The 25,284-nt window shown below is 39.1% G+C and overlaps 2 protein-coding genes across 2 annotated transcripts; both read left to right on the top strand.

Moving 5' to 3' along the window:
- The first annotated feature begins 10,507 nt into the window (after positions 1–10,507).
- Positions 10,508–12,673, top strand: LOC140941284 (probable G-protein coupled receptor No18). The gene has a single exon (XM_073390267.1). The coding sequence runs from the start codon at positions 10,619–10,621 to the stop codon at positions 11,468–11,470; it is 852 nt and encodes a 283-aa protein (XP_073246368.1). The 5' UTR covers positions 10,508–10,618; the 3' UTR covers positions 11,471–12,673.
- Positions 12,674–20,036: 7,363 nt separating this feature from the next.
- On the top strand, positions 20,037–21,281 carry LOC140941281 (D(1) dopamine receptor-like). Its single transcript, XM_073390264.1, has one exon. The coding sequence runs from the start codon at positions 20,256–20,258 to the stop codon at positions 21,237–21,239; it is 984 nt and encodes a 327-aa protein (XP_073246365.1). The 5' UTR covers positions 20,037–20,255; the 3' UTR covers positions 21,240–21,281.
- Positions 21,282–25,284: the final 4,003 nt, after the last annotated feature.

The following is a 25,284-nucleotide window of genomic DNA, read 5'->3' as shown; positions in this document are numbered from 1 at the left end:
ATCGACATTCAGTTTAGTTTAATGTTAGTGTAATCTTAGCAAAAGTGCTGTTTTTAAGTATGGTCTTACAAATTTCCTTCTCCGCCTTAGTTTTTAGTTTTTGTTTTGATCGTTATTGCTATGGTTTCTGTTTGTATTTATACCGCAACTTCGCAACGGTCAAACGCGCGCGCACAGCTCCTAACAAAATTTTGCGCGGAAGTAATAACTAACCACAAAACTTGCGATTTGTTGAAATTGTGATTTAAAACGCGTTTAGATGTTAACTTAAATAATAAGGCCACTTCTAAAAATTGCAAGCTCTTTACGTCAACCATATGTAGAAAATATAGTTAGAGTTAGCTTAGTTCGAGTATTTGTCACCGGTAGCGTGGGGATCCCTGTGCGCATGCTGGCTATCAGGTTTATATAGAGCGTTTTCACTCACATGGCCAGCATCTATGCAAATTTATTGGAACAACAGAAAGCGCTTGCATTAGAAAAGAGTTCATCTTAACTCCCACAAGATTGGTTTGGAATTCCTAAATGGCCGCCGTTCATTGTTTTGGAACTCCAATATGGCGGACGTGACGTCATGTGAAAATACGCTATCTACTACCTAACTCTGATATGCCTGATTGTATAAAATTGAGAAAAACTCCCCTCCTACCCTTCCCTTAAATCAACATGAGTAGTTTTTTCCCCAGATTGGTCCAAAATGTTGTGTCCGAACCATAAATCATTGCCTATAAATCAGCCGTAGTAGCAATCGGTATCAAATTAAGTTTCCTCGTGAATTCGATCTTAGAATTGAAAATACTGAAAGCTACTTAAAAGAAATATCCCAGTTTACATTTGTATGCCAAGTAACCTAGCCTCTGAGTGGAAACGAGGCTGGCGATAACTTTGTCATGATAGAGACCTCAGATTTTGCATTTGAAAAGCAGTAATGTTTCCGTCAAATAAGGTCATCACTACCACTCAAAGTAAGGATACCCAATACAAACTAGCCCGTTCCAGGCTCTCAGTTAGCAAGGATGACGCGTAAGTGTAACGGGCACGCGAAAATGTAAGCGCGTGATCCGGGAAAAGTGGGGGCGGTTTAAGGGGCGGTGGCGGGTAAAAGGAAGGGAGCCCGCCCTTCCTCTCCCCAGTTTCCTCCCTTTTTTTTCGTGTTCGCACTTTCTCATTTTCGCGGACCCGACTATCTCACTCGGAGCCTGGAACAAGCTAAATCATAATTGTGAAATTGCCTATTCTTTTGAAGTTCGTGATACTACTACTATTTTATTGTACGTATATGAACACAAAGAAGGATACTCAAGTCATAATTCTCGATCTCCTTAGCGTCTTAATAATAAACGATTATAAGATTCGGTTTTTCGTGAAATTCGGAACAATTAAAGTCGAGGTAAGCGTTATCAGCCGAAAGTAGAGGCTGATAACACTTACCGAGACCTTTGATTATCCAGGATAACGCAAAAATCCTAATCTTATAATTGTTTTATTATACATTTCTTTTTAAAAAATAACGACAAATGCACCGTCGCATTGAACACAGTTTGACATTGCCCTTGGAAAATCAAATCATGCATTCGTGCTTTGCGCACGAAACCTTCAGATAGTCAAGTTGTCTGCTGAATGATAACTGTAATCTTTAGGTTGAACTGATTTCCAAATTTCATTGTAGGCTATTAGCCATTGAGAAGAAAGATTGTGACTTTAATGTATAACAATTAGCTTAGTCGCGTCCAGTATTAGGTTTAAACTTAAAAGCATGGCATCGTAAAATTTAACTCTCAGGGGGAACAAACTACGGCCATTTTTATTGTCAGGTTATCTAAAGACACAGTAGAAGAAGTTGTAAATTCCGCTGATGTTTTCAGGTCGAGCCCTTTTCCATTCTAGTCTTTCGTTGCCAAGGACGACATTAATAGTTTCAGAGAAGTGCACGAAATATATAGCACGTAATGGCTGTCATTAGACTGCGGTTTATTTTTAAGAATACCTTTATGCAACAGGCAGACAGAAGTAGACCACGGATCCCTGGATGAGGACACTAAATAGCTTTCAATGAAAATTAATTGTCCAATGAAAACGCGTTAATCAAATTCTGAAGTTAAGCGAAAAACTGTAGTAATAAATAACTGTGATTGAAGTCGAAATCAAATGTCGTGAGAATTATTGCACGTGCTTATTAAGTACTGCGTCAAATGCGGTTTGTTTAATGAGTGTTAGTCAGACTGTAAGTCACGTTTTTTTTTTCAGATATTTTGCCTGAAAGTTGATAATAAGCAAAGATTTCGACTTCATTTTCTTTCCGCCTTTTTTTTCTCTTAATATTCTCTTTTAGTACTAAAATTCACTCTAAATAGAACGTAAGTTCCTTATAATTTTCATCTCGAGATAACATGTCTAGTACGACGAGTAACAGTATCTGATAAAGTATGAAAATAGGACTGAAGTTAACCTCGGAAATGCATCCTTTTCAGACCACGTTCAACAAAATGAAACTGGTACAATATTATAGACTCGTTGTATTTTATGCTGTATATATTTCTTGTATATTTTTGGCCGTAGCAGTAAAAACTGTAAAAGGTTTTTCGACTCCCTCTTTAGTTGTTTTATATTATTGTAACGCATCAAGAAATACATTACCATAAGGGGTATAAAAATTCGTCTCTAACCAAAGTAAAGGACTTTTTGATTTACCAAATCATTAAATTCCACTCCATTAATCGACATTAACAAAAGGGTTCAGTTTGGATGTCTTTTTTTACACAATATTCTTTTTTTTTTGCATGGCTCACGGCAATATATGCCTTTAGTTAACAGTCGTACACGGAATATACTCAAAAGAAGATTATGAGTTTTTAGTTTTTGTAATAGATAAGCGTAAATTGTTGATGGCTGCTGTAGGCGAAATCTGATCTTCATTTACACGAATCCTTATCTTTAACGTCAGCTAACTTTGTTATTAAATCACATGTTTGAGTCAAACAATACGATACTGAGCCGAATGCAAATTTTGACTTTGCCTCAAGTCATTGGCTGTTATATGAATTGTTGTGTTAATGTATTAATGACTATCTATTTATTATCAGTTAGTATTCTTTTAGAAACAAATATAACATTGTACGTCGATGTCACCTGCTCCAGAGTTTTCCCTATCACTCTAAGACTCAACTTAACAAGGCTTGTGTTTTCCTTGCAAGTTGAAGAAAGAAAAGTTAGTCATATTTGGTACAACGTTTTAGTCAGTGCTACTTATCGCAAATCATGAGTTTTGAGAAAGGAAACTCGTCTTCTCAACACGAGGATACCCCTACTGTGTATCTATGCAGTAAAATTCTGGATGACGCATTTTTAGTGGTGTACATCGTTCTTGGCTTCGCCATGTTCATTGGAAACATATTCTGTTGTACTGTCTTTTTAAACACCTCTCAGTTTCGCAACTGCTATATGAACATCTTTCTGGTGAGCCTCGGAGTGGCCGATGTCTTAGCTGCCCTGTTGATAATCCCTGGACATTGCGTGTTCTGTACAAGCTGCTCAAAAGAGTACGTTTTTAACGTTTTGAATATGGAGCAAACTTGTCAAATCCTAGACGGAGTAAAGGACTACATTTGGCTAGCGTCTATCTTTAGCGTACTTTCCATCACCTATGACAGATACCTGGCAGTTAATCAGCCCCTTCGGTATTACAGTAAAATGACTGCGCAAACCGTTGTGAGAATTTTAACCATGGCATGGTTGTTGCCTTTGCCATTTTCCTTTATAAAACCTGTTCTGAACGCTGCAGATGTGGATTTTCTCAGGGACGGTTCCCAAAGCGAATCCGTCTTTGACGTAGCATTGGTGATATGTTTGATTATCGTTCCAATGGCTGTTCTAGTAATTGCAAACGTTTCTATTATGAAGGCCATCAAGAAACAGCTTGGACGAGTTGCATCCCATAGAGCGCGAGCTGCTGTGGAAGATATTAGACCGAAAGAAAACCGCGCGAAGACCATATCATGCTTGATCGTGGTCTTGGTATTTCTTGTTAGCTGGTTTCCTCGGTCTTTGCTGAATTTCATATTACTAGTTGGCATTAACCACCGCAAAGGGCTCAAACTTCTAGAAAAAATTTCGCTGGTATTCCTTTTTTTTCAGTCGTCTATTAACCCCTTGTTGTATTCTTTTTACCGAAAAGACTTTCGTCAAGCGGCTAAGAGACTTCTTCTACGAACGGTTCCATCGAAACTTAGGATTTCCTTGAAGTTTAATAAGAATGACGATAATGCTAGTGTACAAAACTCAAGTTTAGAACCAGCATTGATTATAAATTCAGTGCATTTAGCCCAACTGTCTGAGATAAAAATTTAGCGCAAATGCAAAGTCAGTGCGAATTTTTTTTATTTTGAAATGTAGTACGCGATTTTATCACAATTTTATACTTTAAAATAAATTTGTTCCGCAATGGAAAAGAATTATCGAACTCTGGCGTTGAGTGATTTTTTTATGTGGTTAATCACCGTATTAACGGTTTTGATATTTAATGAATAACGTCGTGCATGTAGAATATCCTGTTTATGACCGACGTTATTATGACTAGGCCAAGTTTAAATTAAAATTCGCTTTATCAACTAATTAAAGTGAAGGAAAACGAAATATTTTGCTGTTTTTTGTGAAAACTGACAAAACTACACAGAAAAGGAGAATAAATGTCATGAAGTTTTATATCCAAGATATCTTTGTATACTATTTCAATATAAAAATAAAAAATAAATGAAACTTGAACAGCGCACTTGTTTGTGAAGACACCCAGGATAATTTTTGTATTTTGTAAATTTCTTCCTTCGAGGATGTTTTGAACATAATCGAGTTGATCCTATTAACAGGATATTTCAATTTAAAATACACTTTTGTGCTAATAAGCATATCTTCAAAGAAGCATGGACGAGTGAATGATAATAATTATTACAGAGGTACTGTATCGATAACTGATGACATCCGCCCGGAGAAAACCGTAGGGAAAACTTGATTGTGATGTGAAAATATTGAGTGAGCTTTGCATTTAGTGACGAAAACCGTTAACTTTGGCCCGAAGAAAGAAGCCCCTAAAATGTTTGAAGTTACAAACCTGAGCCAGATGGTTGATTAAAAATCGGTATCAGCTGAAAATAAGTTATGACTGGGTGTAATAGGATTATCGGCGGTTGTGCGAACAAAAAATGGTTATATGTAATTAGAAATAGAATCGAGGTAAAAAGACTTTATAGGCTATATATTAAGTTTAAACGGTCTTATCATGGAATAATGAGTGATATTATCGTCACGTACTTAGTTAACATTGACATTTAGTAAAGAAACCCCGGGGGGATATGTGAACTGATGTGTGCCCATGGAGTGAACAACGTGGGAGTAAAAAACCCATTAGATCGACATTACAGCAAACATAAAATTACTTATGGGATAACTTGAAAAGGTATGATTCGAAGAAAAATGGAGAGTATTAATAGTGCTGTTAAGTAATCGCTTATTCTTACTGGCTAATCAGCGGCTTCAGTCTCAGTTATTGATATTTATTCTTTTATCTTAATATTAATTGACCTCCAAGCAACGTTTAAGTTTTATAGTTTGTACCTGCTTAAAAGGCTTGGAGTTCAATTGACATTAACTTTAAAATGTGAGGAGAGATATTAAAAAGGAACATTAAGCTTACATTTGCCACTCATTATGGTAGTAAGAGTATGGTTCTTGCTGAAAATAGAGGAAATCAAATGAAAAATAGTAAAAAGAAAAAAAACAAACAAAAAAAAATTCCCTAAAAGCATAACAATAACAACCCCAATAAAAAACACAAGAATTTGCCAAATTCACCATAGGATGCTACACATGAGTAAAATTGTCAGCCCTTAAAATCATCCTCTTCGATACGAAGTTGGCAATCTAATCTATAACCGGTCACCACCTTTTCATGCATTGCTTGGGTTTCCTTTTCCACCCCGATTATCTGTATATATGTTAGTGATTGGTTAATAGCAGCATCCCTTACTAAATTGTCATCAGTGCTGGTTATTATTGTTTCAAATAAAAGTCTTGGAAACCTTTCTGCCTCAGTAGCCTCTGCCAAACGTCCTGCGGAGTTAATACAAAATGCCTCGCAGTTAGAATCTATTTTGCCCCATTATTCCAGAGTTTGGGTTCCCCAACAATCGGCACCGTTAAAAAATGTCACATTTCTAGTTCAGAAATTGCTGTTCAATGGGAACATAACCCTGCTCACTTCCACAGTAAGCCACGTGAAATGCAGTTCTAAGTATAGAACTTCGCCTTGGATGAAATACTGTGATGCGACTTTTCAAAAAAAAACATAGAAATTTTTTCAGAGGCACTACTTTGCTTTTGATTACTCACATTATTCACCTCCATATGCCTTGCTGAGGCAGGGAGACAGAGACAAAAATGAGGGACTACAGACATCTTTGTCTGTAGTCCCTCATTTTTCTGTCTCCCCGCCGCCGCGTCTCGACTTTCTTGCGTGGTGTGATTTTCACGCGCGCTCTCGTTACGCTCGCTCTACTATCCCTGAGGAAAAATGGAGACTACTCGTAGTCTAGATCCGGGCCGCTCAAAGTAATCTGTTGTTCTAATGGTCCGACTGCCACTGGGGTTACTGAATTCATCCTACACAGCTAATCCAGAAGGAAGAGAGATTTGTGGTCCCTGCGCATGTAATCAGAGCATCGAAAATAGGTAGAAAAGATACGAATGTCTTAAAATACCCCAAGGTATTGATTTCAAAAGCCAAATCTGCTTACATCTACGGTATTTCTCAACTCTCTCTTCCTACTTCTATTCTACCTAAAGCACTCCACATGTCTCAAATTGATGGTCCATGGGGAAGGTTCATACCACTTACTGCTGTATTGTACCCCCTTTCGGAGACGTACAATCCCTTGAAGGGCTCTAGTACACTCCGTTCTTTCTCCTTTTGGGCTAATGTACTGCAATCACTCATTAGTATCATCTTTTTCTTGGCACATTCAACAGAGAAAGTTCCAAGTAGTGATTTCTTTTGGATTTTGTGGAGGTATACAGTATACTACTTGAGTTCAGTGAATTTTGGGCCATCAGATTATTGTCTTACGTATTTTTTTTGTTAAGGGCTATTCTTCCCATGTGGTTTACATTTGTCGCTGGCCCTGATATTTAGCCGTCTTGATTTTCTTTGCATACAATACTGTCGCCTCATCGCGTTAAGATGGGACGTTGTGAAGGTCTAATTTGTATTTGTATTTGGCGGCCTCTTTTGGGGTGAACTAGAGTTTTTTTTCCGTTTGTTGCTATTTTGATTAATATAGTGAAGAAACGGATAGTTAATTCATATTAGGTATGCAGTGGCGGATCCAGGAGAGGGTCCCGGGGGGAGGCGCCCCCCTCTTTATTTTTAGATTAAACTGAGGCCCGAAAAGCCGACAAAAATTTTTCGGAGACCGGACCCCGCCTCCTTATCTCTGGGTCTGGATTTCCACCCCCCCCCCCCCCCCCCCCCCCTTCCGCCTTATTTCAAGGTCTAGATCCGGCACTGGTATGCATCCAGATCAATGGTGGTTGTCTAGTGGGTCAACTCACCAATCAGTAATGAGTAACTTGCTGTGTGTTTAGACAGTAAATACTCGCGTTTTTGATACAGATAAGGTTTGCTTCATCTCACAATTACAAACATTATTTGCGATCTGTACGGCGTTTACACTTGCCTGCAGTGCAGGCGTATTTTGGGCGGGCGAAAGCTGCTTGTTTATGTTCGTACTGTTGTAACCGCCATCTTTGATGTCATGACGGAGGAAGATTAGGGAGAGTGAAAATAGTAACCCTTAGGGTAGGTGAAGGGCGAAAGAAGGAAAGGGGGGAGGAGGAGGGGAGAAAAAATACGCCTGCCCGATATCATTATTCTTTTGGGAAACTCCGTACGCTGGCAAACGGAGCCCTGATTGGTGTGGCTTAGGGGAAGTGGATTGATGCCTGTCAATCAACTGTAAGTCTATATTGTTTATTCCGTTTTCGTTTTCACGCAACTGCGGGAATTCTGAATTCAGAAATGGCGGACGCAGAAACGAAACAAGTCTTTTGGAATTGGAGCAGCAGGGAATGTCGCGTTTATTACGCAATGAGAAAGACAAAGCGATTTCTACACTGGCGTCAGGACAAGATTTTCTTGCAGTGCACCACTTTTTAGCCGCTTGTTTCACACTGAGAGGTCATGACACGCTTATTGATTTTCTGTGGTTTTTGAATTTCTGGTCGGCATGATTTCAGCAGTGATTTGCCCTCTTATGCAAGAGCATTTTGTTTGACCTCTTTCGAAGCGTAAAGCTCTTTATTGTGGCTCAATAAGGCTTTTAGGTTCTTTATGTTTGTTCAAAGTGTCTCAGGATCTGGATAACGTAGTTATTTTCTCCTAGTCTGTGAATGAGATGTTTTCCTGCAATGTTGTATCACAGGTAGCCTAAGCTCGATATATGATACTGCATGGAATGAACAAACGGCAATCCAACTTCTTTACAAATTTCGGCTGACAAAACCCTAAAGCACTCCTTTCGTTTTGATGGCCTGAACTGATTTTCTGAAGAAGAATGGCCTTGCTTTCCAAGATTGCTTCCAAGTTTAACTTTAAACGAAATCGCACATAACCTACAATAATCACTGACACTCGAATCAGACGACATCACTCTCCTTCCTGTAAACAACTAGCGGCTTGCAATGTGCACTACAGATGTGTTTATTTTTATTTTATCAGAAGCGAAGGGAGATTCCGGTGCAATAGTTCTTCGGTGTTGATTGGTTGGCTACACATTTCCGGAACAGCGGCCAAGCGCGACTAATTGACCACTCCAGAAAATACCATAACATACCATAATGCTCTTTGTTTGTCACCCCAAAATTTTGCATTGTTTTCAGTTTCTTTTGGGGCCATTTTAACACCCAAGAGAAACAGAAGACAATGCTTACGCAAAATATTAGGGTGACAAACAAAGAGCGTTATGGTATGTTATGGTATTTTCTGGAGTGGTCAATTAGGTAGACTGCAAAACCAGTCTGCTGCAAAACAGTCCGTATTTTTGCGTATTCAAGTACGCGTGAGCAGTTAAACAAAAGGTCTGGAACGAGGCTGAAAACATAGAGTGAGACTGGGGAGAGACGCTAAGAGAGACGGTTTTTTTTTCTCTTGCTTCACACGCCCTACGAGCGCTTTGCGCGCGTAGGACTCTTACGCCACGCTTTACCGATTTCTTTACTGCTTTTGAGGAAAAAAACCGACTGTTTTGCAGTGTATCATTTGAGGGTGTTTCTCATTTTCGCGCACCCGAAGAAAACGCCTGCACTGCAGGCTACGATGGCTTGCCTTTTGCTCGCCATTGTTAACACCCATACGGATCTCCCGCCCATAACTTATCTAGTGCTAATGCATAACTGACGTTATTCAATCCACTTATTTTAGAACGCGTTCGTTTTGTCCATCCTAAATCTTTTTAACTAATATACTTGTATACGTGCGAGCATTTTGACACCTTTAAAACATGGAAATAAGATCACCAAAATTGACTGTATCCTTTTGCCCCAAAGCCAAAGCGACATTTTCAAACGGCTGATAGCCTGGTCGTGAACGAACCTCGAAAGGAAGACTTCTCACTGTTAATTAGGTGCTGTATTTTCAACCGGATTTTTAGACAAATACGATCTTGATGTTTTCAAATAATATTTATGTCCTATTTCACTGATAGGAAAAAATCCATTTGACTCGTGCTCGGTGAAGGTATTAGAATTCTGGCTTCACCAGACGAGAATATACTTTGACGATCAGAGCATATCTTTTTGTTTGCACAAAACAAACATCCTTTCCTTCGGCAAATACTGTATTTAATTGAAATTTATCTTTGGTTTTTGAATTAACTTTGGGTCGAACTCAGTTAAAACTCCAAGCTAAAGCAAAAATACGCGACTTCAAAGTCTTGTCATCGTTGCCTGTTTGTTTACCAGCTGTAGCATCTGAGACTTAACAATGTCCTGCCTTTGACGTTGGCCGAAGCCCCTTAGACAAAAAGAGCAGCTGCGCATAGGTTTATTAACAAAGGGGCATCTGCTCGAGAGCAATAATTTTGTAGCATCACACTTACTGTACAGTCAAGAAGATAATAATCAGAGAGAGAGGCGTCCTGGATTTGATTTCTGGAATATCACTTTGTGTCACTCAAATCCTCGCGCCACTTGTGGGCAATATTTTCTCAGATTTATAAACTTTGCGTCTTGTTGGACGTGGGTTAGAGCGCTTCGACGCTGATGTGATCGCTCAAAAAGGAACCGAGGTTCTGTAGGCTGAAATAACACGTTGGTAGTACAAGGACTGCAAAAATCGCCGAACGCCGTCATCTAAAAAAAAACACAAATGAATAATTCGTCGTCCGAAGTATCTCCAGAAAATTTTTCGCTTTTACCCGACGTTCCTATCCGATTTCTAGAACATTCCTATGAAAGCCAAAACGCCTGTTATTACGAGCTGGATTTCATCTTTTGGATCTTAAATGGTGTGATTGGATTGGCCATCCTACTCGGTAATAGTTTCACCGTAGCTGTGTTTTTGTCCACATCACACATGATGGATAACTACATGAATATCTATCTGACGAGTCTGAGTTTTGCTGATATGTCCATGGCGTTGTTAGTAGTCCCGGGGTTTGCCGCGTTTTGCAGTGGTTGCTCTTACAAGTTAAGCGAATATTGCTGGTTTTTCGGTGGCGCTCGGGACATTGCCTTTCCCGCAACAGTGCTCAACTTACTCGCCATTACATACGACCGACATTCGGCCGTACTAAGACCCTTGCATTACGCCTCGACGATGACCAGACGTAAGGTTTTTACCATTCTCATTTTCGTCTGGTTTATACCACTTGTTGTTTCGTCCGTAAGAAATGCGTGGCAACATTCAATGGATGAGACTGCGGTGAAACGCTATGAAACAGTGTATAATGCAGTATTATCAGTATTATTTACATTTTCACCAATCCCAATATTATTCTTAGTCAATATAAAGCTTATGAGAGCCATAAGAAGCCACAGAAGTCGGATTCATGCAGATATGGTGGAATCTTTAACTTTAACGAATGCATCGGAGAGAGGGCTCTCGGAAGGAAACCGCGTTACTATTTCCGAGACGAATTCTGTGAGTAAAAGTATACGGGAGCGAAATCGCAGGAATATAAGTCGGAGGAGAAAGGGAACCATGTCTTGCGTTTTGATTGTTTTAATATTTATTATTTCCTGGCTTCCAAGAGCTTTCTTCAACTTTTGCAGCCTTTTCGGTCGAAGCGATTTAGCTAGTCCTCTGCTAAGGAAACTATCTTTGTTCTTCATTTTCTGCCAGTCCTCTGTCAACCCGATCATCTACTCCTTTTTTAGAAACGACTTCCGTCAAGCGGCAAGAAGGTTAATTAAAAGGATTACCTGAACAGTTTTGACAAAAAGACTAATTTCAGTTTTTCTAACACTTTGGTGTAAAAAGGCTCTACTTATGCTAAGAAATCGGATGTGGTGTTTTGTTCGTTAAACGGCGAGGAGAACTTCTTCATTGATTCCGAACTCAGTTTATGTACAATATCTTACTTCTGTGTAGAGAAAACCTCTGGATTAGCCCTTCTGACAACCTCAAAAGAGATTGACATCTACATTTTTATGACGTATATTCCTATTGGGAATCAGTTTCCCAATAACTTTTGGGAATTTTTCGTTTGTTTACACTGCAATAGCTTTATTATTTACATTTCAAGCAACACTTGCGAATTTTTTTGTGATGTTAAAATAAACCACCTTTATTTCCGTCTATTTACGTTTCGGATTCGGCATCGCGGAAGCGTTATAACAATTTTGAGAGAATTAATTACCCAGGCTAGGTTCCTTGGAAGGTGTGAATGAAGCCAATTTTAAGATCAAGAAGTCCTTTTAAGTAAAACCTCGTGCCTAAAAGTTCCAACAACTCAAAAACTTTTCGGTGGTATTCCTTGCGAGTTGTTATAAATTATGTAATTAACTACGTCATAATACGCGCAAGATGTATTCTGAAGTTCTACAACAATAAAGAGCAGTGTGTTGAATCAGATGATCGGTCGTTACAATAGTTGTAACATTGGTGCCGAGACTAGAATTCAGTACAATGACTGAAGAAATTAGGAAAATGAAGTCAATCCGGGCCGCGTACAAAGGACACTGTTCACAACATTTTTAAAAGGGCCGAAAAACTGATAATATCAGAGACCCCAGACCAAACAAAATTGGAAGCACTGGTGGACAGACTTACACGAAGAGGTATAGAAATAACACGGATGGATACAAAAATTGCGATGTCATTGGAGACAGACGAAGAAATCCAAACAGACACGGAATCAGCCTTATCTTTTCAAGACAATATATCATATTAGCAATTCAAAATCGCACACCTCCAAACAAGATATACCGGTTAGCCAATTCCAATATAGTGATTCAAAACAAACACCAACCGCAAGAATGCATGTAAATTTACCCAAGCTAAACATAAAATCCTTTGGAGGATACCCCCTTGAATGGCTTACATTCCGGGACAGCTTTAGCGCTAGCGTAGCTATCGGTAAAAATCTTCAACTGGGTGATGTGAAGAAAATGAATTATCTAAACGAAATGCTTACAGGAGGCGCTGCGCACACTATCTCTGGACTGCCACTGACTAAAGAAAATTATAAAAAGGCAGTTGATCTATTAAAGGAGCGCTTTGGAAAGACTCATTTCATCAAAGCTTACATGGAGTCTTTATCCAAGATTAATGCGCCATCAAGTGAAACAAAAAATCTGCGAACATTTTATGACACTCTCCCGGGCCGAGAATATAAAGAGCGAATATAAAAGAATGTAAAAAACTAATATAAAGACTGAAGTTAGTGATAGAATATAAAGCTCCACTATTATTAACTTTTCGTTTGTAGGGAAACTGGAAATTTGTTTTCTATTATCGTATTGAGGTTTGTGACTCACCACGATAAAACATTCGAGTTGTTTAGTTCGTTAGTGAGCTTTCTTTTCATAAAATTGGAAACAGGGACAAGGTAAATAGTAAGTTAATATTATTATCTTTTCATGTTTCTCAATTTAGTGAGCTTTTTGCGTTGAAAACCTTCGAGTCCGAGCAAAATTATGTTAGCAAATGGCGCCGACAATTTCGCAATCACAGTTTTCAAGCACGTAGAATCTATTTAGTTAACTTTTAAACAGTCTAGTAAATTAGGAGTGTATGGTAGGTAGTATTTATAATCATAAGGGAAAAACTCTAACATTAAAAATGACAACTTTAACATCGAACCCTGGAATCAGGCGCCGTTTACAGCTATTTCGAGAAAGGTTCTCGCAAAAAGTGCACGCGACACTCCCAAAAGGTATTGTGGGTGGAAAAAAGTTCACTGCGCTTCAAAGAAATTTGAAAGAATGGCACGAGAGGCCCCATTGACGTATGTTTGGGAGTGCTAAAGGAAAGCAACAAGAGCAGAATCAACGGCTACGATGTCACAAACAGTGTATTGATCTTATCCCACATCACCTTTCGGGATTGTTGCGTGCACATTTTTTCAGACAACCTTTCTCGAAATGGCTCTATATGGAGAAAACTTGTCCCCTGTAGAAGGGTCTACCAAAGCTACCCTGGGCGAGTTAACTGTTGTTACACTTACTTGGAAAACGTGGCGAACCGTTTACTTCAGTGAGAGACAATAAGTTGACTCGGCCAGAAGGCAGACTCGTTCCCAGTCGCTATTTATGTGTTTTGGGGGTGCGAGAAGATTGGGGATTAGGTTGAGGCGCGCGCGGGGTCTCTTCCCATGAGACCCCGCGCGCGCCTCAACCTAATCCCCAATCTTCTCTCACCCCGAAAAACACTTAAATAGCGACTGGGGACAAGTCTGGCCAGAAGGATGACTCCTAGTTGGGCCAACGTTTCTCCATATAAACGCTTTGCCTTGCCAAGCCGGCCGGTCAACTTGGTCAAGACAAGGCAATCAGAGAACTTGTGAGCGCTGTTATCAGCTCTTGGCTTTGGCCGGGCGGTCAGTTTTTTTTCTCACATAAACGCTCGTTAAAGCACAGGTAACCCAGGCTCACTAGTTGTGTCACGTTAAACAAAGTCAACCAAAAGCATCCATAATAACAAATGTTTGGCAGAAATGCATATGCCATGGTTCGTACAATCTTGAAAAGGTCTTGAATTTTACTAGTCGTCTTGAAAAGTCCTTGAATTCAGTTAAGGTCCTTAAAAAGTACTTGATTTCTTTATTAGGTCTTGAAAAGTCCTTCAAATTCACGCGAAATTCATTGCCTTGTCTACGCCAACCACACTTTTCTGTAAAATAAGATTATTTTCCCAAGGAAAATTTGGCTCATCCTCTGTGTAAGAACCTGTAAAACTCACGGGTAACGTGTGCATGAACGATATTTTATTTCTGTTTCTTTATTCCAAATGCTATTTCTGTACCTCAAAAGCAATTGCAAGTCATACCTAGCCATTTTGCAAAGTGTTGTTGTGGAAAGTAGTATAAAATAATGTGATCAACGATGGCCGAAGCAGTAAAAGTGGTAAATGACTCCATGACATGTTTTAGCTGATAGGGTGATCAAAGGGGGGTTAAAGAATACCCATTTATTACATAAATCTCAATCTCAATCCTTCAAAACTGAATAATTGAAATTGATAAAGAATTGACATCGTTGACAATTAAAGTTGTGTCGTCCGCAGATTAGAAATCTTAGATTCTTTGTTTCCGGGGAGGTTTATAACATAGCAAGGCCTGTCCCGTCTCATGATGCTAAAATTTCAACCACCGCTAGTGCGAAAAGCAAGGGGCTCAAGGCAAAACCTTGGAGGACTTTCCTTGGTCGCCAATTGAGTAAACGAAAATTTCATAAATTTTTTGGTTAAGCCTTCCTCCCCCGGAAATAAATTATTCTCCAAAGATTGAAGCGTGGTAAGCAGCACGCCAATAGAAAAGTCAAGTTTCCAATAGTTTTGTTGTCATGGAACCGTGTTTGCTGACTTGTAGAAATTCTGGACGTGAGTAAGTCTTGTTAATTGGGTTAACGTTTGCTATTTTTTTTCTACATTTAGTTTTAAGCTTAAAATAAGTTAATTAATTCTTTAATAATAATAATAATAATAAATAATAATGAATAATTTATAAATTAATTTTCTGTATGAAAATTGAAAAGGATCTCTTTGGTTTCTCGCCTTTTTCGATCCAGCAAACTGTGGATCTAAAAACAGCCTCTTCTTCCCATTGCATTCAGAATTGCCTCTCAAATTATGAATACGTGAATTTTATATGATTTTTTATTCATTTTGCTCTATTTTATCAGCATATGCGCTTTATTTGAATGGCTTAAAGAGCGTCTTACTCACGAGGCCAGCACCTACGCAAATTTATTGCAACAAAATAAAGCGTTTACATAACAGGGGCGTGGCGCCCATATACGCACATTCGCCCTTGCGTACTGCTGAAATCTGGATTTATTGTTATTATCTGATCTGGAATTTTTTTATCTGGATTTAATATTATTATTATTATTGATATTATCTCTTCTGTCACAGTCTTTGCTGGTGTTCTTTTTGTGCATCAGCCGGGCGCAAACCATGCACCTGGAGCATCAGTCACTCAAGTCAACCATACTGTTCATACACTAAGCACCTTCCTGAGGATTCGTGCAGATCCCAGCATGCAGATCTTTTGGGTCTCTATCACAGTATATCTTTGATTCTTTCTCGATGTTTTCTACCAACCCTTCTTTACTGTAACAAGACCACCACCAACCACAGGGATCACTTCGGTTTTCTTCTGCCACATTCTCTATATTTCTAGTTCTAGGTCTTTGCACTTGCTTTTCTTTTCGATTTCCTTCAGTGCGAGGTTTCTATCTGATGGAATAGTCATGCCAATCAGTTTGTAGGTGGATTATTATCAATATTATTTTATTTATTTATTATTTTGCCACACACGTTGAATTACAAGCAGAATAAAAACGTTAATAAATAGGTTAATTACATTAAATTTAAAATTTGTACGTCACTTGGGAGGAGTGACTGTGGCGGGGAAATCTCCGAGAAGCCGAGCTAATGAGGAATAGAGATTTCCCCCCACGGGCAATTTAAATACTAGGCGGCATTTAAGAAATAACGAAAAAAGTCGTTTATTTAAGTATATAAGTGTGTTTAGAGGAAAATATAGATATAAGGTGTTAGGGTACTTAGGTTGCATTCTGTCTGACCTATTTCACTAGTTTACGGGGCATTTGGACATCGTCTTCCTCAAAATTTCCACGTTTTGAATCAGAGTACGTCTTTGAGCGTGTTGCCGCCATTATTATCACTATTATTATTATTATTATTATTATTATTATTATTATTATTATTATTATTATCACTATTATTATTATTGTTGTTGTTCCTGTAAGCATTTTTATCATTAACTCACGATGACTGATAAATTTTTAGTATGATATTGGTGTCTGTGTTAGTATTTCCTTTCTCCTTTTATCATTCTATAAACGGACGGCAAGAAACATTATGGTGGTTTGAAAAACAAAAAATATTCCCTTCCCTGCCACCTCACAGTGTCAGCCTCACCAGTCCCCAGTGTACCTTACGGATAACAATAGAGATGGCTAAAATAAACAACTAAGTACTGCATTTTTCTTTGTATTTATTCACTGAAAATTTCTCGCAGAAAACGCAGAAAAATGGCATTTCCGAGTCCATAAATTTAGAATCGCCCTCGGCGCCTTAACTTTTCCCGTGCGTACACATTCAAAATCTAACGCTACACCACTGCATAAGAGAAGCCAGCTGAGAAGCGTTCAACTCCCACGAGATTATTTTGGAACACAAACGAGGCCGCAGTTTCCATGACGTCGTGTGAAAACGCTTTATACTGATATATCTTGATCAATAGATAACTCCTTTTAAACTAATACTCCTGTAGGTTATTGATAATTATGATTGTAAATTTGTTCTTTGTTCGCTACTGTCAGGGATGTTGTTACCTTCGGAAGGGTAATCTGAAATGTCGGCCGTCTTCACGCCCTAACCCCTGGGGGGCGCGGGGAAGGAACTTTCCACCCCCCTCCCCCAGGGGTTAGGGAGTGAAGACGGCTGGCATTTCAGACTATTTTGAGATTTATTAGTTTACATCAATTTTGGATTGTAGCTACCCTTGTAAATAGAACCCTTGTTTCAAACATTTAGAGCTTCTCTTTGAATCAGCTTGCTTCAGGGGATGAACTGCCACAACGTGCAATGTATCTGACAAGTTCACTAGAATATCGCAGAAAACATCAAAAAAATCTCCCGCTCGTGCTTCGCGCTTGAGAACCTTTTGAGCTCGGCTTTAGGTTCTTTTTACAAGTGTGTTTTCACACACGTAGCCAGCGCCTATGCAAATTTATAGGAACAAAAGAAAGCGTTTGCATAAGTAAAGATTTTAACTCCCACACATTCTCCCACACTGGTTCGAAACAACAACATGGCCGCCGTGACGTCATGTGAAAACTCTCTATAAGTTGTCATAGCTTTTATTCGGCACGAGGATGGTCCAGTGACTTCCCCATCAAGCCAGCGGGTCTTAAATGAAAACGGAAACTTGATTGAAATCGAAACCTTCTGGGCAGAATTTTTATTTCATTTTATTTTGCCACACACTACAAAAGAAATAATGAAGAAAAGAATAGCGAGAAGGCCTAGGGGAATCTGTGTAGTTTACGTTAGGTGGGCCTTCTCAGCTATAGATGTGAGTGACGTCATCAAATTGTAAAGTCAAAATAGCTAGGTTTTACGGATTCTTATTTGTACTACGTTGAAGATAAACAAAAAATAAATCTTTGTACAAGTTTCCATTCCCGAAGCATGTTTCATTTCGAAAATGGAGCAATTTGAACTTCCAGGTTTTCACTGTGCGTGACACCAAAATAGAAATGCTTTCTCGTTGAAAAAAAGTCTCTTTTCTTAATTTTCAGCATTATAACCATTTCAAGTTTTAGAAGATATGTTTATGCGCACGTATTCTAGTTCTCGAGTGAAAAAAAAGAGCTATAGAAAAAGTGAATTCCAGATGTTTTTGTTGATTTCCGGCGGCCATATTGGTGCACCAAAATGGTTTATAAATTAGTCTTTTATAACATTTCATTTTCTTGGCTTCTTCCACTGGACGGTTTCCAAATTATTTGTTCGTTGGGTGACAGTGAAAACGATCTATAATTTTACAAGGTGAAATTAAATAATGGCGACAGCAGAGGACGCGTTGGCGATATCGGTGTTTAAGGTGTTGTAAAATTTAGGTCCTTGATAAAAAAAAGAGAGAAAGAAAAGAAAAGTGTTTGATAAGAGTTCGACACAAAGCCAATTTAGTGATTGTAAACCATGAAATTTTAAAATACCAATATTTTTAAAGATTGGATCAGTAGGTGCATCGAAATGGGCTTTAACTGAAATAGCTCTAACCTGGCCATTCTTGTAACTGAAAAACATTCGGTGGCACGGGTGTAGGCGAGATTTCCTTTCCAAAAGCTCTCCGTTAGATGGGCACGCAAGCAGAAAAGAAAGCAAGCACAGTTCTTAAAAAAATAGGCGAAACCCTAAGGCTTTGGCTGTTCTTTATCCTTGGTATTCGTGTTCGCTTTTCCTTTACATCACAGGTTTGCATTGAACGTGTTTTTAACCAGTGACGACAATAGTGAGAAGTGTGACGTTAAGTTACCATGGTAGCAAAACTTTTGGATCACAACAAAAGGGAGCTTAGGCAACAAAGACGGAAAACGGCAAAAAGAGCAGTAAGTTTATATTAGTAAAACAACAACTTTTTTGCATATATTTTAGCCATCCTTGCACGACTACGACATGAAACTTCCTATTTCCACGCGCCCGCTTTATGGAGTAGGTGAACTAGACCCAAAAAGCTTGTTTTTTCTTTTTCTAAACTCAGATACGGTCCTTTCGAATTCAATCCAGAAAATGTCGCCAACATTCGACAAATTAAATGAAATTGAATAAGATCGATGAGGTTTGAAAAAGTACGAATTTACTTTTTAAGTGAATTTTCGGTTTGTTGTCATCCAAAAATTTTGCTACCATGACAACGTGACGTAACGACTTCTCCTCTCTATCAAGACAAAAGGTTGTGAAAATTAATGAAGTACAGTCGAACCTTCCATAGGCGATCACCCAAAATGCAAAGAGTGAGTGGTCGCTTACGGGAGGTGGTCGTTTACAAGAATCGAACCACAGGGGGCATTTTCCGAGAAGAGGTCTAGGCACATCTACTTTATGGAATATAATTTATTGCTTGCAATGTCTAAGTTACGACATGTGTAGTTCCATGTTGTGACTAAAGTTCTTCGTATATTCTAAGTAGCATAGTGCGCACAGCGAATATAGAGATCAGAGAAGGCATCAAGTGGCTCCTTCCAAGAGGTTAAAAAAAATGGAAAATCATTAACCGTTAGGCCCCAAAATGGTCGCGGTCGCTTACAGGAGGTGGTCGTTTACTAGAGGTACCATTTGTAAGGCTTTGACTGGGAAAATTTTGGTGTTTTTGGATAGGCGGTCGCTTATGGGAAGCAGTCGCTTATGGGAGTAAGCAGTATTCTACAACCTCACGTGAACTCTAGAACGCGTGATCTTGCTAAGGTAATATAAGAGTGTCCTGGATTGGACGGTGAAGCGGTTAAAAGGCGCTTGATGTTATGACCTTCTGGTCAGCTGTACCGGCCAAATGCCGAATAAACACTACCGCCCAGTAGTTGTTGACTGGATGGTTTCGTTGTAGAGAGCTATTTACGTGGTATTGTTTTTTGTTCTTTTCACTTTGTTTTGGTTTGTAGTCAAACAACATGTTTAAAATGGAGCTCGGGTTCTTGCTTACAGCTGGTAACAAAACAACGGAAGTTTTTTCAACAAAACCATATTATTTTACCACCAAATTTATCTTTCATTCTTAATGCGTCTGTTATTTGCTTTGCCGTCTCTATAAGCAACTGAAAGCAGCTTCTATAAATTATGCCAGCGTCCCTTAATGTTTTAATTTGGCAGCCCGGTTTTCCTTGAATGAAAACTCTGGCTAATTGATCTTAAACGTACAAACTTAATTAACTTCCACCGGCTGATAGATCTCAGTAGCTGTTCGCCATTTCTTAGTGAAGTACGATCGAATCAGCCCTCGGTACTTGCAATCTCAGCGATGTCTGAAGGTTTTGCGAATAATTCCTCTTTGATGCCACTTGGTTTTCTAAGTTTGCCCACGTTTCAGAGCCTTGGAGGTCGTATCATCGATAAAAACTGTAGCAGAGAACTGGATTTTCTTTTCTGGTTCATAAACGGAGCCATTGGAACAATCATAGTTATCGGAAATTTCCTGACTTGTGCTGCATTTCTTCGCTTTGAAAACCTCAGACGGAGCTACATGAATCTATTTCTGTTAAGTCTGGCTATTTGCGATGCTCTAATGGCAGTCTTAGTAACCCCTGGGTATGCTGCATTCTGTACAGGTTGTGTATACTCTTTGAGCAAACTTTGCTGGCTCTTTGAAGGTGGTAAAGACATCTGCTTCTTGAACTCAACTTTCAATCTTCTCGCCATCTCTTATGATCGATACATGGCTATTTTCCAGCCGCTTAAATATCAAACGAAAATGTCGCTGAGGAAATTTCGCCTGATTTTGCTGGCGGTCTGGATTACACCAGTTTGTCTTGCCTTAATCCGAAACATATGGTCACACTCACAACCTAGCGATGTAGTGGAGGAATGGAACAGAATTTATTCGTACTGTCTACTTTTTATTTTTGTTTTTGTCCCAATTCTTATCGTCATCGCCATCAATGCCGCAATTTTCACCGCCATTAGACGACAGAGGCTAAAAGTAGCAACTTCATACGGAAAAATCTACAGATATTGGTGGAGACGGAAATATCGCTTACACTATCTTCAGATACGAAAAGGGACCCTTTCTTGTGCACTAGTGGTTTTAACTTTTGTAGTTTGTTGGCTCCCACGAGCATTCTACTATCTGTTTTACTTGTTCGATCGTCCTGATCTAGTAACGCTACTTCTTCGGAAATTGTCGGTTACTTCTCTCTTGTTTCAATCGTCGACGAATCCCTTTATTTACTCCTTTTATAGGAGAGAGTTCCGACAAGCGGTCAAAATTTTAATCAAATGTCAGTGAGTTAACAGGTCCGTAAGCAGCTTTATTAAGCGTGTACGTCATCGAGCAATTTCTGTCAATTGTGTTTGTGTGAAATGTTCAGAGATAATAAAAAAAAGCTACTTTGAATGACTTTGAATAATGAAAAAGGCTACTTTGAATGACTATGCATTTTGCAAGTCACGTTTTCCCAATCCATGTAATATCTTATGAAACAAAATGTTTCAGCATTAATATCGCAAAATTTTCACTCGCTCGCTGCTTCAAGTTTGTATTTTCTTTCACTAACACCTTTCGCCCCCCCCCCCCCCCCCCTCCCCCGGTACCATCCTCACTGTCACTAGCTGAGTAACCAAGGCATGTTTTGGTAGTAAATCCGCCCTTCTATTACTATTTTCCGATCATTTTAGGTTTCTGGGAAACTGCCCACCTACCCCTCCCCTAAGCCAACCTTTTTCCCTAAGTGAGAAGTAAGTGTTAATGTTAGCGTAGGGGAGGGGTAGGTGGGCAGTTTCCCAGAAACCTAAATTGATCACTATTTTCATCTAAGGAGGCGTGTGCGTAAGATTAAAGAGTAGTAAAAAGAATAACAACAATAATAATGAAGATAATCATAACAATAATAATATTTAAATTATTAATAATAATAATGATAATAGTTGTAATAATAATAATAATAACAACAACCACCAGCAATTAGTTCAATAATAACAGCCTTGATCAAACTTTCAGCTAGATTTCAATTTTACACGAAATGCTTGTTGCTTGTAATTGTGTTAGACGTTAGGAGAACGCAATACCTAATCTTGGGACTCCTGTGGTATTTAATTCTTCTGTACTGAGAGGTGAAAGCAACTGTTTTCATCGTACGTCTACATTTTCGGCGCCATTTTGAATTACGCCATAATGTGCGTGCGCATCACCTTGGTTCAGTAAAGGTCAACTAGATGATGCATCTATGTCAAAATGAGTTCGGCGACAAAATTGGAGTTGTTTTCGAATCGCGGTTCCTCCCTTTATTAGAGTTAATAGCAATAATGATAAATAATAGCATTTATTCAGGATAAACTGATAAGCTAAATGCCTAGCCACAATTCAGGCCTTTGCGATTTTTGCTATATTACATACTCAGATGAATGTTGAACGCAAATCTCTGGTGCTTCGTTTGGAGACGCCATGCTGGTGGCTTTCTGAGGAAACTAATATGGCGGCCAGAAGCGCCAGGCGGCGTGAAATTAATAGCAGAATTTTAAAAGATAAGTCATTTTTGTAACCTGTATGACAGCTTTCGACCAAAAAAACTGTAAAAGTATATATTTTTTCGCTTGTTTAATCCCTCATAAAAGTAAGAACTCCGAAGAACTGATTTTGATGACGCCACTTGTGAATCAGCAATAGTGGTATCAGAGAGGTCTTGAGGATTATAAATAAATAAAATATCAGAGAGAAATGGGGGATAGTGTAAATAAAAATACATCACCTGGGAATGTCAAAAAAGGTAAAAATGATAATAAAATTATTCGTAGACTACAGGATATTTTTAAACCGTCCTCTAAAAAAAGTATGAAGACGTAATATCCGGCCGAAGAGGGGGATTCAAAGTGTTCCTCTTGCTAAAAATAGAGTAATAGAATCTATTTCGGCCCCACTTTCGTTTATTTTACAGCAATCTAATGTCCATGTGTCTTCAAGAGTTATGTAGTCATGTTCTTCTCTACCAGATGTTTACATTAAAACTAAAACTAACTTAGCCATGAAGATATTTACAAGATGTAATATTTCTAATAGTGTTAGTGGGGTGGCCTTGAAGGGACATCGTCCATATTTTATTTTATTTAAAGCATCATCTTTTGTACGGTCTACGCCTTTCTTGTACTCGCGACTATTTCTACAATCGAGACTTCTTTTTATAAATTTTGTCGTCAGTAAAAAACAAAGTTGCGAGTACAAAAAAAAAATCCTGTAAGCCCATTTACCATTATGCACGGAAATCTATCGTCCACCTTTCTTCTATTGTTGCAATCATGTGCGTCTTGAATACATTTAATACTAAAACTAAAATTAATTTGACCATGAGGAAATTTTGAATCCATCGTTACTCGGTAAAATGCACCGTTTTGTTTAAGAGATACCTTAAGCTCAGGGAGAAGTAGATAATCTCATCGGGGCCAGCGGCGGATCCAGACCTTCGGATAGGGGGGTGGGGGGGGGGGGGTCATCCAGACCCTGAGATTAGGGGGAGGCCGGGTCTCAATTTTTTTTCGACCCTTCGGGCCTCGGTTTGGTCTAAAAATAAGGGGGGAGGGCCTCCGGGCTCCTCCCCTGGATCCGCCACTGAGGGCATCAAGGCTACTCTTGCCTCCCCGCACCCACTTCCGCCCCCTTTCGAAAAAACCTGGAGTTGTAGTGTAAGAATCGTGTTTCTGCATTGTCAAAAAGAGGGCTCGTTGAACCTATTATAAATATGACGTGGGCGTTGAAACTAACCTCCCTCCCTTTTCAAGCAGAGAGCATGTAGCTAACGATGGCAGTTGTAACTAACGAGAAAAAAAACGGGGAAAATACAAAAGAAAGAGGAGAATATCTAGCATCCCAGGCCTCACAATGAAGAAATATTTTTTTCACCCTAAGTTTAAAACAAACCGATCTTTTAACGTGAACACGAGAATTTTAAAATAACATGGGTTTGTGAACACAGCTGAAACTCATTGTATAAAAGAGAGAAATGTCTTGCTAGACGAAGTTTTAATTGGGGAAATTTTCCTAGTATTAATTTCTGAAACCCGCTACGTCAAAGCCTGCGTAAAAAAGGAAAAAACACCTAAACATGAAGAGTTATAATCTCTTCCCGACAATTCCACTCCGCCAGTTGGTCTTTTCTGTTGGTGATATAATTAGGAGTCGTGTAACACATCCGAGAGTCTCTATGCCTATGAACGTTGAAAAACCTAACAAGCTACGGTAATTCAAAACAGTGCATTTTTTTAGTTTCTGTAATAAAGCTTTCCTACATTTTTCATTTTTATCATCTAATATTAGTTGCTTCCTTGATATATAATATATTTTTATGCACTAGAACGTCCACTAACGGCCACTTCTTCACAACGGCCACCTCTCTTACTCTATAACGACCAGTTTTTCCGGAAGACGTTCCATACATTAGGCTGCTTTAGCAGCAGAACGGGAACGTCCTTTGATGACGGGAAAGCGCGCGAAAAGGACTAAACTCGACTTCCGGTGCCCAATTTGCTGCTCTGCCATTGGTCATGCCAGTTGTTTGATTTGCGAGCGCCGTCGTCAACTAACGTTCCCGTTCTGTTGCTAAATCAGCCTATTGACTCTTGTTTAAACCTCTCTACAACGGTCACTTTCTTCTGTCCCCAAGGTGGCCTTTGTGGGAAGGTTCAACTGTATATTCAATTCGAATAACCAAAAAAAGAAAGCCAGTGTACGAATAGAGAAAAATTAATTTGGTCTTAGTATTTTTTACATCCTTTTCAATCTCTTCACAACTTAAACTAGAACCAAGCTCAGGTTCTCTGCATTTTAAAAACGCCTTATATTGAGCATTTGCTGTTCTGAGTCATATTTTTTTTTAATTCAGCGCTCTAACCGAGAGGTCTAGGTCTCTCCGGAGTACGGCTCGTTTATTGATCTTGTACAAGTTGTTCTAATTACATTCTTCACGAGAGGTTTGTGTGCTAATAGCCTGCGTAGAAGGCGTTTCCGTTTAGTTTCGGAGCCAAAAAAGAGCGAGGAAGGGGATTTTCGGTTTTGACCGCGCGAGAAATGAAACGAGAGCCAAAAAATGAAAGAGGGGGGAGGGGGAGGGGAAGGAAGGAAGGAAACCTTTCTTCCCCTGCCCCTCCCCGCTCTTTTACTTGCGCCATTTTTCGTGAGGTCTTTGGTTCTTGTTCCTCGTCCTTTGCTCCTAAACCGCACAGAAACGCTTGCTGTGCAGACTAGTGTGCTAACACAAGGCAACAACCCGTAGATGACGAAGATCTTTCAGGAATATCTTTCCTTTGAAGGTATGGTTGACGGAAGAAATAACTTACCCTTCTAT

The sequence above is a fragment of the Porites lutea genome, chromosome 6 (genome assembly GCF_958299795.1).
Source record: "Porites lutea chromosome 6, jaPorLute2.1, whole genome shotgun sequence".
NCBI classification, from domain to species: Eukaryota; Metazoa; Cnidaria; class Anthozoa; order Scleractinia; family Poritidae; genus Porites; species Porites lutea.
The sequence above is the reverse complement of the archived record's forward strand: the minus strand, read 5'-3'. Positions and strand labels throughout refer to the sequence as shown.